This window comes from Myiozetetes cayanensis, unplaced genomic scaffold (assembly GCF_022539395.1).
Source record: "Myiozetetes cayanensis isolate MyiCay16 unplaced genomic scaffold, myiCay2020 scf7, whole genome shotgun sequence".
In the NCBI taxonomy this organism is placed as follows: domain Eukaryota; kingdom Metazoa; phylum Chordata; class Aves; order Passeriformes; family Tyrannidae; genus Myiozetetes; species Myiozetetes cayanensis.
The window spans coordinates 35,218,775-35,234,582 of record NW_026087964.1 but is presented as its reverse complement, the minus strand read 5'-3'; the positions used below and the strand labels follow the sequence as shown (position 1 = coordinate 35,234,582).

Below are 15,808 nucleotides of genomic sequence, written 5' to 3'. Positions count from 1 at the left end.
TTCATTTTTCTTTTGTTTTAATTTTGGCTTTGGTGGGTTTTTTTAGGTTTTTTTGTTTGTTTGTGGTTTTTTTGTGGTTTTTTTTTTTTAGTTTTGCTCTATTCTAATCCTTATCCATTATGATTAGAACTTTTTTTAATTTGATTTCACACAGTTATTAGCATAACGTGATCTGTTTCAGGATTGTCTTGGGGATCATCACAAAGAAGAACATATTAGAGCATCTCGAGCAACTAAAGCAGCACGTCGAACCCTTGGTGATTAGATATATCAGATCTCATAATTAGACACATTAGAAGTCAGGAAGCATGAAACTTGTGAACTGTTCAGGGCTTTTATGACATCGGCTGAACAATGAAATCATCCTATGCTCAAAATTTGTATTCAACCATAAAACAATATGTGCAAAATCCTTTTGTAGAAATGAAGCTGTTAATGTGGACGTACTGTTAGTCACAACATTAAAGGAAAGTAAACAGTAGACTTTCTGATACTTGTGTTGTTGAGATCACGTAGATCCATGTGGTTGATCTGATTTCCCCAGGTGGGAAAGCACATACCTAGGAATACTTTTCCCCCACCTAATGCAAATTAAGACTTCCATATATGCCAATTTCTTTTTCTAATCAGGACAGCTTTAAATAGCTGTTAAATAGCAAAGTATCACATCTTCTGAGAAGCAAAGACAAGCATGTTTTAACCACAGCATTAGATCTTCCCTGTAATCCCCCTTTATCAACATGATTTTTTAAAAATACTCATTTTTAGTAAAGTCCTGTGCTTTTACGTAAAGTCCTGTGGTTCTGCTGCTGATACCTAACAGCAGTCAGTTTCTAAAATGTTCAGTGATATCCAAAGCCACTAAGTGGCATGGTGCTATGTTAACTGTTGACTTCAGAATCTAGATATGGTTTTAACCATGATGTTGTGAACTAACCTTAGATAGGTGGTAAACTTTGTCTTAATTTGGACATGGGTTGCTAGTTACATCTCTACTAAACATATCCACCACATTTAGCTGCTTATGTGCAAAACATGCTAATTATGTTCTCATTTTATGCTAATACTTCACAAGTATTTCATGCATCCTTTAATAAGACAAATTGAAATGTACTAACCAAAATAACAAGGGCAGCAGCTCATTCATTCTGCTCTTTGCTTCTCTTGTGATATTATCCTTTTGGACAGTCTCACTCTATTTGATGTTTCGCAGTTATAAGTTTGAAAGACCCTCTCATAAGACCACTGTATATAAATTGGAAAATGAAGATTTTCTTTTAGTGTTCACAGTTTATTTTCTAAAGCCATGAATTCTAAAAACTGTTTAACTGTTGTTTATTTTACAAAAGTTTCACGGCTGATACAGTGTGCTCCTATGAATACATTCAGCCTGAGCCAGTGCATCAGACTGGAAGGATCCTGAAGGTTTTAAAATGGAGGGAAGGGGAGTTTGATTTGCTGTTAGGATTTTGGGCCATCAAGCGGTACATCACTTTGATGGCTAGGTTGGAACATATCTCCCTTATTAAATGGGATCAATATCACTTCTTTTTCATACTTCTCTTTTCTTTGTCCCTCTTTGTTACTTTTTTGTTGGCATACACTAATCAAAATTTGAATTTTGTAGAAACGAAAAGTTATATAAAAATTGTGATGGGCTTTACTTGTATTACTTGTATTTCATTAAAATGGACTACAGCTGTCAGAGACCATCTGATACAGTGTCTCAGCATTGCTGTGTTTTATCAAACTGGTGGTTCCTCAACATTCTGATAAATAAAATGTTTTTGTTCAAATAAGTAAATCAGGCTGTTTACTTTTGCTCTATTCCTGTCAACAAAAAGGACTTGGCTACAGATTTGTTCTGCTTTATTATTTCCCTGCCTGGATTAATATCAGTCTTCCATTTATCCTTTTCAGGCGCCTCCTTGGCATTATAACAAAAAAAGATATCCTCCGTCATATGGCCCAGACGGCAAACCAAGACCCCGCCTCCATAATGTTCAACTGAAGCCCATAGCTGAGGAGAGAGAGGAAACAGAAGAGGAGGTTCATTTGTTGAATAGCACAACACTTTAGTCTGGGGAGTACTTCTAAAATCAGAGACGAGAGCTGGGATTTTGTGTGACCATGCTGCTGGCAATCAGGAGTCGGTCTGGGGGAGTATGTGGCGAGGAGGAAGGCTGATGGGAGTGTGGGAAGGGAGAGCTGCTGTCCTGCACTGGATGCGTCCCGAGGCATCAGGTCTGCCATGATAGTGCAGTGGGTGAGCCGTGCCATTCTCCAGCCCCAGCCTGGTACTTCAGCATTGAAGAGATGTGTTATTAATCCCTGTTTCTGGAGGGATTGTTCTGAATTGAGCCATCTTGTGGAGACTGAAAGGTCTTGCCCTTTTTACCATTGAAAACTGTTGTGTTAACTCATGAAACGTATTAACTATTACACGTCACCTTTCTACATTCCAGAAGAGCTTTATTTCTCTCTCTCCTGAGCCGTAACAAAGCCTCTTTAAAATTGGTGTGCCCTTTTGAAGCAGTTGTTTCTCATATTGAGATGTACTGTGAGTTACCGAGGTTTGATCACAAGAAGGGAGGTTTTTCTTGTGCCATTAAACGTGTGAGTTTGTACATCATGAAATGTTTGGGGCAGTGCAGATCCACTGCAACAAAACCAGATTGAACAGGTAATAACTTGCAAGAACCATGTGAGACTTCTTTTAACCCATGTGCTGTCATGACATGAGAAAACTAAAACCAGATGAAACTAGCATTTCAAAGAAAAATACTGGTTTTGCTGCAGAAAGTATCAATAATGTGACCTGGTCTTATGCAATTTTTGTATTATTGAAAACACTATGATATATACCAATGTTGTGCAGTATAAGGAAAAATACTGCTATACTACTAGTTTAAGAGCTGGAACAATTCTGTATACGTGTATCTGGTAAAAATTGCATGCTACAACACTGGAGATCTTTCCCTCCCCCCCCCGTAAAATTTGAGAACGGTCATTTTTATTTTTTTCTTCTCCACAAAAGACGTTCCACTGCTGACATGGTAGGAAGAAATGTAAGTCATAACTTGCACTAAATGTATATTATTTTTCTTGAAGTTTTACCATTCTTTATTTATATTTGTATGGATTAAAAAAATATATTAAATATGAATCAGTTAATATCTCACATAACTAATTACCTTTTTAATGTGATTTTATAGAATAATTCATAATCCTCTGCAAGTAATGGAGGATTAGCAAATGTTTACAACTAGATGAAGGGTTTCAACAAAATGGCTTCTTTATGATCCAACATAACATACAAGATCATTTTCAAATATAACTCTCACTGCCGTTACCTTGGATTTCCTTTTTCCTTTACTAGCAGATAACTGGAACAGTAATATTAAAATTTTATTTAAAAACAACCTGCAGGGTTTAAAAATTAATAGGAGAAAGCAACTATATAATTGCTTTTGGCTCCTTTTTTTTTCTCCCAAGTACATAGAGGTGTAAATTATATATAGCCACACTTGAGCAGGCGGGGAAAATTGAATGCAGTACTTGAAACTTTGGCAGGAGTTTAAAATTCAGCAGCAACACACACACTAGTAGGTGAACTGACAGTTCCCTAACTTCTTTACAGTAGATTATTTTGTTTCATATTCATTTTATCAAGCCACCACCACCACCACCACAAACGTACACAGAGGAAAAAAAGCAATATACTATATTTCCTAGGGAGGAAAAAAATTAAGAAATCTGGCTGACAAAAATCATGTTTTATTATATGGGGTTGGATAAAATTTCCTTCTTTTACCAATTATGCTCACAAGACTGCAAAAATTGCAAAAATATAGGCACTAAAACTAAAATAATAAGTATGGCATTCATCACAGTTACCTCAAACATCTTTATTCAGCAAGTACTCAGTATGATTTTATCTTAACACACTTAACCAAAATTCCGGTACTTTTGGCAAGCTGCAGAATAATGTCTGTACTTAAGTAAGTGCGCTGCTGAATTTTAACCTATTTTTCTTAGTAAAAAGCTGCCATCGACATTTCATCATCTCATCTCTTGCAGCAACTGGAAGCAGTAGAAAGTGAAATGTGCCAGTGCGCTCACAGTGATCAGGCCTGAATTAAAAACAGGTTTGGAACTGCAACAGGGAATCAGGCTGTGTTAAAACAGCAGTGTTGCAGCAACCACCTGCAGACTTTCATGTGGAGTCAGTGCTGGTGGTTAAAAATTTGCTGTTACATTGTGTAAGCCTGAAGAAGAAAATTCTCAAAGAGCAGGATTTGGCCTATTTACAGAAGACAGCTCTGGAAGTTGTCTGGTTTTTTTTCCTACAGTGGAAGAATATAAACACACTACACATACAAAAATTGCTTTAAATCAGTTTGAAATTTTTGCCATGTCTGATGCTCTCCTAAAACACTGCTGTGTGTGCTGTATTAACTTGCACCTAATTCTGCAGACTGTACTTTCTGAATTAAAATACAGTCACACCCCTGCTGTGTTTTATAATTTGTGTGGATCCCGAGCGCTGCATATAAATTGTGCATCTCTGTTTATTCTTCTTAACCTGCTAAGCTTTCCCTGTTGACATATGTCTTCTGGTAAACATACAGTAGAGGTTCTGATAAGGAAGTATGTGTGCCTGTGCTGTGCAACAGAAATGTCCTAATGTAAAACTTGCAGCGCCTTACTCAAGTTACTAATTGGGAAAAAAAAAATGTGGTGGATGGGAGGGGGAAAGTGTCAGCATTTTTTATTTTTTCAACCATTCAGATACTGGTTCATGAAGAATGCATTCTTTGTTAATCTGTGATGTTGCCTAGAGCTGTATTTAATATTGATCTTAATGTTTTTATTTATAATAGTGTGGTAGAGCTGCATATCATTACAGTAAAAATTCTCATTACTGTGATGATTTAATCAAACATTAAAAACTTCTGTATGACCATTTATTGTTCTGTCATGCTTTTTCATTGTTTTCACAATATTTATGTTGGTTTTGCATTTTCCCCAGAAAGAAAAGTAACAGCTAGGAATCTTATATATAAAACTAGTAAGCAGATAAAGAATGAATTTTAGGAGGTGCAGTCTTTGCATTGCCTAGTATTTGGCTACAAATCAGTAGCCAAATCAACCCAATCCCACAGGTCACTATTAGGTAGGGGTTTTTTCCAAAACAAACATTTAAATTTTTGTTTTAATTATTGAATAGTTGGCTTTTCTGTTTTAAAATTGTTAAAAGTGGATGATGCTTTTGTTGTCTAAAAGCCAGCTGTTGATGATGTATATTCACAGAATGGCCTGGGTTGGAAGGGACCTTCAAGATCATCCCCTTCCAACACCCCTGCAGTGGGCAGGGACACCTTTCACTAGACCACATTGCTCCAAGTCCCATTCAGTCTGACCTCAAACACTTCCAGGGCTCAGGCATCTACCACGCCTCTGGCCAACCTGTTCCAGTGTTTCACCATTCATAGGGAAAACTTTTTTCTTGTCCTAGTGCAGCAGGCCCTGATAAAGTCTGTTCCCCATTTAATGATGAGCAACACTTCAGTAATTTTTCAGTTGGTGTAACAAATTTCATTCTCCACCACCTGAATAATAGATGAGTATGGATTTCCAGTCTAAAGTCCCCACTGTTACAGATCTAAGCTGATATTTAAATAACAGTGCTAAAGTGAATTTTTAAGGTCCCTTCCAACCCAAACCATTCCATGATTCTTTTTTTTTTATGTGTATAATTTACAGGGCATTAATATGAAGGTGTATTCTGTTTAGAACATAAAAAGTAAAATAAGACTGAATATTCAAGAAAGTACCTCTTTTATGTATAAAACAAAATTCCAGGCCCCTGAGTCACTCAGTCTGCTTGTGCTTGAATAAATGGAACATGCTGAATGAAAGAGGTGAAGTCAAATTTACAAAAGTAGATTTACCTCATTCATTTAAAACTGAAGATACTCTTCTGCAGCACTCTAACCTATATTGTGAATTGGAGGTACAATCTGTGGCTAAAAAAGTAGAAACTACGTAAATTTGAGCATGTTGCTCCTGGCCTGTAATCTTTGTCAGTAGTAATTAGTATTACTTACTGTCATTAGTAATTATGTGAATTGCTACAATGGAAGTCACTGCATGGTGGCAAGTCTGTTGAGTAAGAGCAAATGTTATTTTACATTGTTTCTGGACTGTTATTTCAATCAGTTGCCCAAGAATAAAACTCATAGAGCTGTGGGCCAACGAACTTGAAAACATGTCATTTCTGTTTTGTACAAAATCACTTTTCCATTTTTTAAATGTCCAGGTTAGTGCTGAAATCAGGGGACGGCTTCTGATTAGCAAGGTAGCACTTGCAGTGGAATTCCGAATTTCCCTCGTACCTTTGATTCCTCCAAGCCGAGCCAGCCCCAGGCCCTGCGTTAGTGCCGTGCCACAGCCGGGAGCGCTGCGCTGAGGGAACGCCGCACCTGCGGCTGAGGCGGCGGCACCAACACTCACCCGCAGCAGGGCCGTGAAGCCCCGCAGGTGTGCGCGGACCGAGCTGGCTGCCTCAGTCAGCAGGCCGAGCCTGCAGGCGCTCCAGGCGGTGCGAGGCAGCCGCCCGCCCTCGCCACTCTCCCTCAGCCCAGCCCCGGATGTGTCCGGGCCGCAGCCCCGCCCGCCCCTCCGCCCGCAGCAGCCCCGCCCGCCGGCGCCTCACCCCCGCCCCGCCGGGCCCGCAGCACGCAGGCAGCACCGGGAAACAGCGCGTTCCTTAGAAAAGCTTTACTGACCCCCAAGACACCGCCACCGAGTACAAAAAGCCCCGCAAACACACACACACACAGACAGACAGATAAGCCAAGGCCGCCCGCCCCGCCGTAGCCCCCGTGCCCGGCTCAGGGCTCCAGCTGGTCCAGGCCCTCCTCCCGCCGGCTGCCCAGGTGCGCCTCGATAATCTCGGCGAAGAGGTTCCTCTTCAGCAGCGTGTAAGCCAGGGGCAGCAGCTGGCCCACCGTCTTGTGGAAGTACTGCAGGAGACAGGGAAAACGAGAGCAGCCCTGGGCATCAGCGGCTTTGTTTATGCCGCGGCAGCGCCAGCTCCTGGCTCTGCCCAGTTCACACCACTCCCTTCACCCGCACCTCATGCTACACCTGTCACAGCCACAGCGCCGTCAGGCGGGGCTACCTGAGCTGGAAAACTATTTTTAGCTGTGCGGGAAATGACGGCGCCATTACAGCATGAAGAGCTCCAGCCTGTGGCTGAAGTCCTGTGTCCTGTCACAGGCCCAAGCCTTGTCACGCTCCACAGCTCGAGGGGATGACAATGGTACCTGTAGCAACCATTTAAGTGCTTCAAATGTAAAAATGTCAGACTGTATTTAGCATTTGCAATGATTACTGCACATGTAAGCAGATTACAGCTCTTACATGAAGGGGACAAGATTTAAGTCCCGTTCCCTATCTTGGGCGACAGATAAAGTGTCAGTGTTTCTCTGGCTCTCTAAGCAAGGGGACAGGCAAGCTCCAGTCAGAACTGGAAAGCAGCTCCAAGTAGGAGCTCCAAAGCAGGCAGGGACCAAACCACAGAGTAACTTGTGTGAAGCTGCTATTTTTTCCTTTCTGTTTACTAAACAAGAAAAATGAAGGTTTCTATTTTTAGAAAACAGCTGCAAAGTTACAGCTGTTTCAAACTGCTGCCTAAGATAGACAGAAGACATGATACTGCTATAAACACGTAATTTGTTGTTGCAGGACTCTGTCAGGTTTTAGTCTCGTGTATCAGGAAGCACAAAGCGTGAAAGCCAGGTGTTTGCCTTCACCTACTCAGCCAGCTGGGAGGAACTGTTTCCTTCACCGCCCTTCCAGTTGCAGACAAGATTTAAGCAGCTGAAGCAGTCTAGTCACTGAACAAAGGGTCCTAAATGAGCAGGGTATCAGAGGAAAATACTACACATTTTCAGATGCTGTACAGAACTTAGGAGACCAGAGCAGGAAATCTAAGAAATATATTAGTAATGTAAAAGTGCATGGAAAGAGCAGCAAATTTTCCTTCATTTTGATGACTAAACATTTTAACTAAAGTTCAGCACAGCTCTTCTGGGCCTACATTTAGCATTGAAAGATAAAAATTTTTCACATGATACTCTGGAGCACCAATACTGGTTTTGCTAGAAGCAGCTATTTTGTATGGATCCGTTCGTACTAGGTTGATGTTTAACTTTTTGTGTTATTTTCTAGCCATAGACTGATTATAGACATGACCCTTTTCATCAACAGGGTGAATGTTTTAATACAGAACTAAAAGAAACTAACACAGAACAAAAAGCACTAAGCAGAATCTTTATCTATAATTAAGTGCTATTAAGTCAATCTACTTATTGATGATACTGATTTTTAACACAGAAACAGGGAAGAGACCCCAGGTGGGAGGTGCCCTACACAGCCAGAGGCAGTGCAGCCAGACAGCTGACCTGGATTCACATTTTTCCAGCTGGGGTTATTACAGTCCCTTTCTTGATCCAGCTGAATTTGGGTGCTTGTGTCTATACAAGCAGTTGGGGACAGGGGGCTCCAACTCTTCAGTGTATTTAGATCAGACATTCTGCACTCTACTTCTGGATTGCAGGATTGGGCTTTCCTATGCACAATTTTAAATTCAAGACAGAATAACGTCCTAAGTGTGACTTTCTAACAGTCTTCATGAAGTAAGAATATTCTTGCAGACTTCTGTGATTTCTAGGGATAATTATTCTACACCACAGAACAATTCCTGGTCCATGTATAAAATAATGCATAACTTTGTGAAGTATGATTGTTGTAGTACTCACATGTGATCCATAGCAAAAGAGGTCCATGCCCAGTTCATACCCCATTCCATAGTCACATTCATCATTAGCAAACTGAACAAAGGTCAGCATTTCTTGAATGGGTGCAAAAGCCTTCACTCTCTCATCATCAGTAGGAGCATCAACAATAGCCTTGCAAATTTTTTTAAGATTAGCTGCAAAAAAACAAAGTCAAATACCCAGATGTTTAAAGAAATAAATTTAATACTGCATAGAATAGTCTACGGCAAAACCATACCTGTGTGTCAACTAAGTGGGCATACCCTGAACTGCTGGTGAAAAAGCTTATCCCTTTCCTTGGCTGCTCATTCTTGGCCCCTGCCCATCCCTCTCAGTTCCCCCATAGAGGGAGACAAGCATCTATTTGTGTGGTGAACATGCATCAAGGAACTGATTCTGCTTAAAACAACAGTGGAAGAAGAGGATGGATAAGAAACAAAGGCAAGAGTCCCTGAATATAGATCATTTTTTTGGATCTACTTCTTGCATGGCTGTGCCAATACAAAAGAAAAAAATCATCTAAACTACTACTTCAGGAATTATTATTTCAGATTTAACATGTTCATTGATTTCCATTTGGTTCATCTAAAGACAACACTTTGAGTGTGATGGTTAAGACTTCTACCTTTTACTCCTACCACTCACTCTATGTAGAAAATATGAATGGAGTTTATTTTTTGCAGAGTCTGTGTGACTTAAGGTTATTAAATAAAGCAGAAGAATATAGCAAACAAGATATTTACCATTTGTCTCAGGAAGTTCTCTGTATCCAACATCATTTTTGTCTACAGGAACAACAAGACCTGCTCCATGAAATGCTTTGGTCACCACCTGAATAAAGGGACAGGAAAGAACACAGGACCATAAGACAGCACTGTGATATAAAACCACTCATCTCACTAAACACTAACACCTGACTGTTGGTGGTCAAACCTAATATAGTGTCATGCCTCCAGGACATCAACTCAGTTTCAAATAATATAGCAGTTCCTTTTAAGTGCTGAAGTTTAAAATAACTGGAAACTCAATTTCAGTCAAGCTCTGAAATCTAGGAACCCTTGTAGTCACTTGTGTAGCCAACTGTTTATAATCTTCCCTTTCAACAAGTTTTCTCCATGTCCTCCATTTGTTTTATTTTTTTTTAGACTACTGCCCCTACTGTAGCTTTTTTGGTGGTAGTTTGGTTTTTTTTGGTGTGAGGTGTTTTTTTTAATTGAATTTTTAATTGAATTTTGTGGTTTTATTTAGTCCTATTATTTGGAACACACTTGTATTAATCTTCCCTCTCCTAAAAAGTTTTAGAGACGATTAGCTCTGGAAATTCTTAAATGAAGCATCCTTACTAATTGGAACGATGAAAAAAAAAAAAAAAACAAACAGGAAAGGAAATGAAAAAAGTTTAACAGAACTTAGTTCTCTCCAGTGGATGAGGAAAGTCATACTTTCTTATCTCTCTGTTTCATCTTCATGGTTTTTTGTTCCAGAGAATAACCCAGATCTTTTGCTGTCCTTGTTAGCTTTTCATCTATGTCTCTCAAAACAGCATTTTTCTTTTTATCAGTCACTTCCTTAAGTTTTTTTGACAAAAATAATCTGCAAACAGAAAAAACATGTCTTAACAGAAAACAAACAAACAAATCTATAGGCTTGTAAACACCAAACCTCCAGTTCTTATAATGAAGATTAGCAGTCCTGAGTTTATTTACACAGAGACTTGGAAATGCAAGCCTTGTTTAACAAGAAGGAGCAAAAGTTTGGCACAGACAGTGCTTGGGCATTTCTTATCTGTATCTGCATTAGCATCTAGTTTATGCAATCAGCAGGTGCTGAAGATTCTCTTGAACTCAGTAGCTGTTCATCTTTCTATCTTAAGTATTCAAGTTTGCTGCTTTCGTGCCATATATGCCATTTGTCATCCAAGTCATGCACACAAATACATATTAATGAGTTTCCTCATGGTGCTTTCAAAACCAGTGTCCTCGTTTAACTCTGCACTGCACAAGGATTCCTTTGCAGGAGCCATTATTCAGCCTGCTTCCACTGACTGACACACGTCTGTCCTTAGAGAGCTTTCTATTTTTAACCGGCAGGGATGAGGTCTATTGTTTACATTCCTGACATGGAATCATGTAAAGCCTCATGAATCATCCTGAATTACATATCCATATAAATGTTATCCTGCCCCAAGGTCAGAAATGGCACTTCTTACATTTATTCATTATACACAAAAGGAATGTATTTTTACATAGGCAAGAACAACAAGAGCCAAATGCTTCTGCCATACTCCCAATTTCCTTCACAGCTGTTTGAGATGCCTGCCCTTTCCTTACAAAGTATTTTAACACATCCAGGGGGTACTTTTCCCCCTGTAGAGCCTATTCCTGCCAACACATTTAAAGAACGAGATAATTAACAATGATCTATTTTACTTCTGAAAGGAAAACACTGTCAAAAAACCTATAAAGGCTTTTGAGAGAACCTTAAGACTTGCTAGCAGTGGCAGAAAATAAGTGAGAATTTCTTGAGAAAAACACATGAATACATTAGCTGCATTATTCTGCACCTCACAAGTAATAGTTTCTATTCTATTTTTTATAAATAAAAGTAAGTATAAACCTTACTTGACCGCCGCAAAGACATTATCACCAACTTGTGAAATCACACAGCCCTTCTTAGCTTCATTTGCACCAACCCACACTGGGAGCTCATCTGGCACATCCCTATTGAAGAAAAAGTACACACAAATAGTCAAGCTGTGTCTATTCCTCTTATTTCAAAGCAAAATTAATTTGCTTCCTCCCTATTCTACCATCTCCTTCAGACCTATCAAAAAATGCCCTTAGATCTAAAGCTCTAAGATCTTACAGCATGCCTTAAAGAGAGCTTGCATCTGCTGCATCATGCAGAGGGAATACATGTTCCAAATATCATGGCAAAAGTTAAAGATTTGTAAGTGAAGGTGCTCTGGATGGTTGGGGGAGGTAGTTTAATAAATATTTAAATTTAGTCTTCAACTCCAGTACCTCTGATCTTTTTTAATAAAAAGATATCAAACCATATGTTAAGAATCTTCCTCTTCTCTAGTAGGATATTGTTTGATGATTGTGCACAGGTCTCAAATCAGGTCTCATGGAGAAAGTAGGACAAAAAACTGTGCATAATTATAGTCCAGCAAGAGCACACAGGAAATTAAATACCTGAAATATCCCATGTGATACTGTGTTTTGCTATCCCCAACAAGTATAGTCTGGAATTCTGGGGGATCATAGAAGAATCTCCAATGAAGGTTGAAGTTCACATCTGCTGATTTTGCTTTTTTGTGTTTTCCAGCAAGAATATCATATGGTCCAACCAGTTTAAGTCCAACACTTGACACAAGTGCATCTGAAAAGCAAAGCATGAACTGATTTACCTTCTGGTGGGTGTGTATCTAGACCCAGTTCCTGCGTCACTCAGGTATCAAAAAAGCTTCCACAAATTCCATCAAATACTGTTTACTAGGAAAGCTGAGATATTCTTTTGTCCAGATAGCTTTCATTTTGAGTTGTTACACTTCTTATAAGAAGTAGCTGTCAACAGTTCATCCCATCCATCTGGACAAATATCAGTGATGAGTGGTGTCCCTCAGGGGTTTGTACTGGGACCAGGACTGTTTAATATTAATCTTTATCAATTAGACAAGACAGTGGGATCATGTGCACCCTCAACAAATTTGCTGACGATGCCAAGCTGAATGCTCCAGTTGACACCTGAAGCGTGGGATGCCATCCAGAGGGACCCGGACATGCTTGAGAAGTGGGCCCATGGGAATCTCATGTATTTTAACAAGACCAAGTGCAAGGTGCTGCACCTGGGTCTGGGCAAGTCCTGGTATCAACACAAGCTGGGGGATGAACAAATTGAGAGCAGCCCTGCTGAGGACTTGGGGGTGCTGGTGGGTGAGAGGCTGGACACGAGCTGACAACATGCAGTTGCAGCCCAGAAAGCCAGTTGTACTCTGGGCTGCATCAAAAGCAGCATGGCAAGCAGGTCAAGGGAGGGGATTCTGGTCCTCTGCTTTGATGAGACCCCATCTGGAGTGCTGCATCCAGCTCTGGGATCCCCAGCACAGAAAAGACCTGGCCCTGTTGGAAGGGGTCCAGAGAAGGTTTGTGAAAATGATCATAGGGCTGGGGCATCTCTCCTGTGAAAACAGACTGAGAGGGTTGGGGTTGTTAGCCTGGAGAAGAAAAGGCTCCAGGGAGACTGCAGCCTTTAAATACTTTAGGTACTGAAGATAGGGACAGACTTTTTAGCAGGGCCTGTAGCAACAGAATGAGGGGTAATGGTTTTAAACTAAAAAAAAAGGGTAGATTCAGACTATATGTAAGGAAAGAATTTCTTAAGATGAGTGTGATGAAACAGTGGAACAGGTTGCCCAGAAAGGTAGTGGATGTCCCACGCTTAGAAACATTCAAGGCCAGGTTGGATACAGCTCTGAGCAACCTGGGCTAGTTGAAGATGTCCCTGGTTATTTTAGGGGATCAGACTAGATGAACTTGAATAGTCCCTTCCAGCCCAAATCATTCTATAACTTGAAAAAAACTTTTCACTTCTAGAGCACACAGGGATGCCACATTCTGTTATACAATAAATTTGAGGAGGTTGAAACCCAGATTTATCAGTGCTTACACTGAGTTAAAGCCTTCTCTGCCTCTCACCCCACCAGCGAAACGGCTGTGGATGCACAAGAAGCTGAAAGGAGACATGGCCAGGACAGCTGACCCCAGTGACCAAAGGGATATTCCATACCATATGGCATCTTACTAGGGGAAGAAGGAGGGTCATTTGGAGTGATGGTATTTGCCTTCCCAAGTAACTGTTATCTGTGACAGAGCCCTGCTTTCTTGGCATTGGCTGAACACCTGCCTGGCCATGGGAATGAATTCCTTGTTTTATTTTGGTTGTGCATGTGGCCTTTGCTTTCCCTTTTAAACTGCCTTTAGCTCAACCCACACATTTTCTCACTTTTACCTTTCTGATTCTCTCCCCTCTCTTACCAAGGGGGAGTGAGTGAGTGGTTGCACAGTACTTAGTTGTTGATTAGGGTTAAACTGCAATACACTGAGGAAACTCGAGTTCCATATCAAACATTTTAAACGTACCTGCGAGAAAGGCAGATTTAGACAACATTTAGTCCCTTTGTATTGCACGGCTGAAGTAATTATATTTTAGAAAGCTTGAAGAATACGTATGACTATATCCAGGTTTCCTGTTTACACTCACATAAATATCTTGCATCTTAACCAAAAACTGAAGCTGCATTAGAATGCATCTGACCCACCTCCAGTTTGTCTGCTTTCAGGCTGTTTTTGAAAGTTAGAAAAAACAAAATTTAAAACCTTACCACTTGGTTTCTCAGGGTCTAGTTCCTCACAAAACTTCCAAAACTGGTAGAAGTCCTCAGGCAGCCTAAGCCGATAGCATGTTTCTGCTTCTTGACAAAGACTATCAGGAATATCTGCCTGATTTGATCTTCTCTTCTTGACAGCTCCATTTTTGTCAGTCTGTAGATAAAAAAGAAAACCCAGAGTTAGTTTAGCCGCTTTCTGTCAGCTCCACCAAAGGATTTTACAAAGCTTTATATTAATGGAGGAACAACGATTAGGACCACTAGGGCATATCTGTTAGTTGAAGCAGCATATATACAGATTAGAACACCAATTTTGGACAGAATCCATTAGAAGTGCAGTCTCTGACATGTCCTAAACATGTATGAAGGAGCAAACTGCTACTTTTATGTTAATGAGTCGATATAACCAACAGAAGCACTTTATTAGTTAATTAAGCAAAGGACTAAGCAACCCCAGAAATTAAATCTAAGTTCTAAATTATTTTAAAATGACCATTTCCAATCCCACCACAGCCTGCGTCCAGTAAATTTACACATTTACAGAGAGTTGAAAGTAGGGATACTATTTTGTCATGCCTGGTTAAATGACACAACAAAAGCCCTCTAGTCTCTACTGTCTGACCTACTGTGTTATTCACCATCAGGAGTAGCGCAGTTTACAGAGCAGCATTTTAAAAGTAGCTTAAAGCTGAAGTTGCTGTTAAAAATGATGTGACGTGAACCGGAGCAGACTAGGAAATGATCCATACTGAGCACACACTCCACTAGAGCAGTAGCCTCAGCTACCCCCTACTTGAAAACATAAGAATTTTCTTTAAAGCAGCCAGGTTTCTTTCCCATTCTTAGGAGAGGCCAACGCGGAGGGCATTCCTCTCCGAAGCGGGGCCGCCGCCAGGTATCCAGCGACACCGCGTGCCCCGTCCGCAGCGCATCCCGCCGGGATGGCGCACCCCAAACGCGGCGTCCCGGGAGAAGCGCAGGGGGAGGAGCGGCTCCCGCGCCGCAGAACGGGGGGCCCCGGGGCATTCCGCACAGCGACGGAGCACAGGGAGCGCGGAGCCGGGACCGACGCTGCGACAGGGCACCCGCGCCGGTGCAGGCCCGAGGCTCGCCTGCCGCCCTTCCCGGGGTGTCCCGGGCCGCGTCCCGGCGCTCCCCCCCGGCCCCACCTGCTCTCCGGCGGCTCCCGCCGCGCCGCGCGGCCTGCGCTTCCCGCCTCCTGCCATGCGCTCGCGCCGACCGCATCCCGCGCCGCGCGCCCGCCGCGCCTGCGCGCCCCGGCGCCCGCTGCCCAGCCAGCCCGCTCCGCCGCGGGATGGGCACGGGGAGGCGGGATCCGAGCCCCGTGGGATGTGCTGCTCCCGGCGCTGCGGCGGCCGCGCGGCAGGAGGGGGAAGAGGAGGAAGGCAGCTAACCCGGGATGGCGAACGCGGCGGGCGAGGCGTGATCTCTTCGCCGCCTCCCCTCAGCGGTACACACGGCGCCTGTGCGCACAGGCGGGTTTCATTAGCTCCTAATTACACACAGGCGCTAATTCCTGCACTGCGAGTTAGGGTGGGGTATTAGAATG

At 41.8% G+C, this 15,808-nt stretch overlaps 2 protein-coding genes across 5 annotated transcripts in view; one reads left to right on the top strand and one right to left on the bottom strand.

The window, feature by feature from the left end:
* CLCN3 (chloride voltage-gated channel 3) overlaps nt 1-4,968 on the top strand; it is a 74,165-nt gene extending 69,197 nt beyond the window's left edge. For 2 of the 4 annotated variants that reach the window (XM_050338293.1, XM_050338294.1), the window contains 2 exons: nt 182-257; nt 1,921-4,968. In XM_050338293.1, the coding sequence (XP_050194250.1) occupies nt 182-257; nt 1,921-2,079 (235 nt within the window). In that variant the 3' untranslated portion in view covers nt 2,080-4,968. The remainder of the gene's footprint in view (nt 1-181; nt 258-1,920) is intronic. The other 2 variants (XM_050338295.1, XM_050338297.1) reach the window with 1 other exon arrangement.
* A 1,801-nt stretch (nt 4,969-6,769) lies between these two features.
* LOC126651884 (histone PARylation factor 1) lies at nt 6,770-15,559 on the bottom strand. Its single transcript, XM_050338308.1, has 8 exons — nt 15,408-15,559; nt 14,233-14,392; nt 12,044-12,230; nt 11,468-11,566; nt 10,289-10,439; nt 9,590-9,677; nt 8,829-9,001; nt 6,770-7,028 (listed from the first exon to the last, which is right to left on the bottom strand). Exons 1-8 carry the CDS (start codon nt 15,462-15,464, stop codon nt 6,897-6,899), a joined length of 1,047 nt encoding a protein of 348 aa, XP_050194265.1. The 5' UTR covers nt 15,465-15,559; the 3' UTR covers nt 6,770-6,896.
* Between the last annotated feature and the right edge of the window lie 249 nt (nt 15,560-15,808).

Excerpts from the sequence above, each read along its gene's own strand:
- LOC126651884 (XM_050338308.1), bottom strand. The coding sequence starts at position 15,464 with ATGGCAGGAGGCGGGAAGCGCAGGCCGCGCGGCGCGGCGGGAGCCGCC. Across the intron at positions 14,393-15,407 it reads CGGGAGCCGCCGGAGAGCAG|ACTGACAAAAATGGAGCTGT; the intron begins GTGGGGCCGGGG and ends TTTTATCTACAG. Across the intron at positions 10,440-11,467 it reads AATGTCTTTGCGGCGGTCAA|ATTATTTTTGTCAAAAAAAC; the intron begins GTAAGGTTTATA and ends TTCTGTTTGCAG.